This window comes from Scylla paramamosain, unplaced genomic scaffold (assembly GCF_035594125.1).
Source record: "Scylla paramamosain isolate STU-SP2022 unplaced genomic scaffold, ASM3559412v1 Contig5, whole genome shotgun sequence".
Lineage (NCBI taxonomy): Eukaryota > Metazoa > Arthropoda > Malacostraca > Decapoda > Portunidae > Scylla > Scylla paramamosain.
In genome coordinates this window covers 2014880-2017876 of record NW_026973670.1, presented here as the reverse complement: position 1 = coordinate 2017876, position 2997 = coordinate 2014880, and the positions used below count along the sequence as shown (strand labels likewise).

Genomic DNA, 2997 nt, shown 5'->3' with positions numbered 1-2997 from the left:
AGCGATAGTAGTAGTTACAGTAGATCTCTTCTTTTTCCCATCTTTCCTATATAAATTTCCCCGATTGCTCCTCTCAGCAATCGGGGTGAAATTTTCGTTTTATTTCTTGCTGGGTAACGCCAGAGGAAGTGGTGGGTGGGGATGAGCTTCTTCTGTTCTATCCTTGCCTCCTACTAAGTATATAGCTTATTATAGATGTAGTATAGTGAACGAGTGACCTCGTCATAGGTCGCAAGGCCTTCTGTCACTCGTCTTTCCTATGTATTCCTATGTATTCCTCCTCGTTCTCTTCTTCCTTTTCCTTCTCTTTTCCCACCACCTTTTCCTGCTCGTTCTCTTCTTCCTTTTCCTTCTCTTTTCCCACCACCTTTTCCTCCTCCTTGTCCTCCTCGTTCTCCTCTTCCTTTTTCTCCTCTTTTCCCACCTCCTCCTCCTCCTCCTCCTCCTCCTCCTCCTCCTCCTCCTAGTGGGCAAGGTGATGGAAACAATAATCAGAGATAAAATTGTTAAATATTTAAAAAGAAAACAAAATCATAAAGGATTTGCAACACGGTTTCAGAACCATGCGTTCATGCTTAACGAACTTAATAGACCTCTTTTATGAAGTATTTAATTCGTATGACGAGAAAAAAAGTGATGATATTATCTACCTTGATTTCCAGAAAGCTTTCGACACTGTTCCCCATAAGAGACTCATCAGTAAAGTAAAAGCTCACGGCATTGCCGGAAACATCCTGAAATGGCTGAGAGACTGGCTCTCTGACAGAAAACAGCGTGTTGTGATAAATGAAAAAGAGTCAGACTGGCATAAGGTAAATAGCGGCGTTCCTCAAGGTTCTGTACTCTTTATAATGTACATTAATGATATTGATGAAGGGATGAATTGCAAAATAAATAAATTTGCAGACGACACCAAAATAACGAGTAGAGTAAAGTCTGTTTCACAATGGCAGGAACTGCAGTGTGACCTTAATAAACTAACAAGCTGGGCCGAAAAATGGCAGATGAGATTCAATATAGAAAAGTGTAAAATTCTATATATCGGAAGCAACAATGTTCAGGCGAAATATGTAATGAATAACATGCCATTGTCAAGCACCGATAAAGAAAAAAAGATTTTGGTGTCGTTGTGTCAAACGACCTAAAGCCGAGTCAACACTGCATAGAAACAGTAAAGATGACAAATAAATTAGTAGGGTTCATTGGAAGAACCTTTGAATTTAAATCAGAAAAGGTTATACTTGCCTTATATAACTCAGTGATGCGCCCTCATCTGTAATACTGTGTACAGTTCTGGTCCCCATACTACAAAAAAGACATTGAAAAAGTAGAAAAGATACAGCGCAGAGTCACAAAGATGATTCCAAGATTGCACAATAAGCCATATGAGGAACAAGTGGAAGAACTAAACCTATTTAGTTTAACAAAGCGCAGGATAAGAGGAGACCTAATTAAAGTGTTCAGAATTTTCAAAGGATATAGTAACATTGATGCACATAAATATTTTACCATTGATCATTCTAACCTAACAAAAAATAATGGATTCAAGATTATATCCAAAACGTTTTAAATCTCACGAGGCCAAACATTTTTTTTCTTTAATCGTATAGTAAATATATGGAATAAATTTCCTGCAGAAATTGTGAACAGCAATACTATTGAATCATTCAAAAATAATATAGACAGATATTTAAAAGCAAATCCCCAACAAGCTCTCTTCTTGTCCGAATGATTACTAAATTCACTATTAAACTCTTATTTTACGGACACAAATTTTAATATAGATTGTATTAACTTTCAGATAGGTGTATAGAGTTCACCGTAGGGTGAATAGTAGAGCTTCCTTTCATCCTTTCCTATGAAAATTCCATGTCAGTTTTTCCATACTGCATGGTACTTTTCCCAACTATTTCCATGCCAGCGCAAGCTGGAGGGAGTGGTGAGTGGGGAGGAGCCTTCTGCTATGTTCTCCTGTCTCTCTTCCCTGTAGCTAGTAAGAAGTAATTACCACAGAATTGCAAGGGACAAAAGGTCTGTTGCTGTTTGGCTTTCCTTTGTATTCCTTTGTATTCCTTCTCTTCCTCCTCATCCTTTTCCTCCTCTTCCTCCTCTTCTCTCTCACGGTATGCAGGTGATCATACCTAACCTCAGGGAAATTAACCACCCCAGAGGATCCCTTGATGGGACAATGGCTGGAGTTCAAGGTCCTAGTTAGCTGGACCCTGCCTTAGTTAGCTTCAGTTAGCTGGAGGCTGCAGTTTAGAGAAGCGTGGCGGTCTCTACACTAATTTAGCCTCCCTGGGAACCAGTTGTTGATGTGAGTCACCCGCCTCTCCCCTGCTAATGGCGGTCCTTTCATCTATATCCTTCAGAATGACTGGTTCTCATCACTTTTCCGTCCTTCTCTCATACTATACAAGGAATATTTCAGTTTCTTGGTCTCTCTGGAAGTGCGTCTGATAGTCTCTAGAGTCGGTGGAGAACACCTGGCGACAGGTGCCACCTGCCAGGCCTCGCAAGGGTCGCAGAGGTGTGTCAGACGTGGCTGAAGGTGAGATTGGGTGCTGGTTCCGCTCCTCCATCTTGCCCGCTTTGCCTAGAGTGACTACGCCGGCCCCACTCTATGGGACAGAACTGTGAGGACAATAGCTGCAAGCGCCGGGTTGTGAAAGTCTCACTCGTGTCCGAGACCCTAGGCAAGCGATTGATCTTTGTGGCATTTTCAAGACCCTGTGGGAGCTAACTCCCAGTGTTGGAGGCATCCAACACAGCAGTATCTGATTCCCATACATAATCTTTCCATTTCCTCAATTTATGGTCTCATCTTTTCTAAAATTTCGAAAGCGCTCTGATTAATCAGTCATGCCTTCTCTTCTCAGACAATGCGAAGCCTGTCGTGGCAGGTTTTCTCCTCAGTATTTTAGAAATTCTTCTGCCTGCAGGTTGTGTGACCTCCAGAGTAAGATACAAAGACTCAACGACAAATACGAGGAGAAG

The 2997-nt window shown here is 41.5% G+C and overlaps 1 protein-coding gene across 1 annotated transcript; it reads right to left on the bottom strand.

Moving 5' to 3' along the window:
* Positions 1-244: 244 nt before the first annotated feature.
* LOC135096619 (uncharacterized) lies at positions 245-2582 on the bottom strand. The gene is made up of 2 exons (XM_063998248.1): positions 2418-2582; positions 245-463 (listed from the first exon to the last, which is right to left on the bottom strand). Exons 1-2 carry the CDS (start codon positions 2580-2582, stop codon positions 245-247), a joined length of 384 nt encoding a protein of 127 aa, XP_063854318.1.
* Positions 2583-2997: the final 415 nt, after the last annotated feature.

Coding starts and splice junctions, on each gene's coding strand:
- LOC135096619 (XM_063998248.1), bottom strand. CDS start 2,582: ATGGAGGAGCGGAACCAGCACCCAATCTCACCTTCAGCCACGTCTGAC. Junction 464..2,417: donor AAGAAACTGAAATATTCCTT/GTATAGTATGAG, acceptor CTTGCCCACTAG/GAGGAGGAGGAGGAGGAGGA.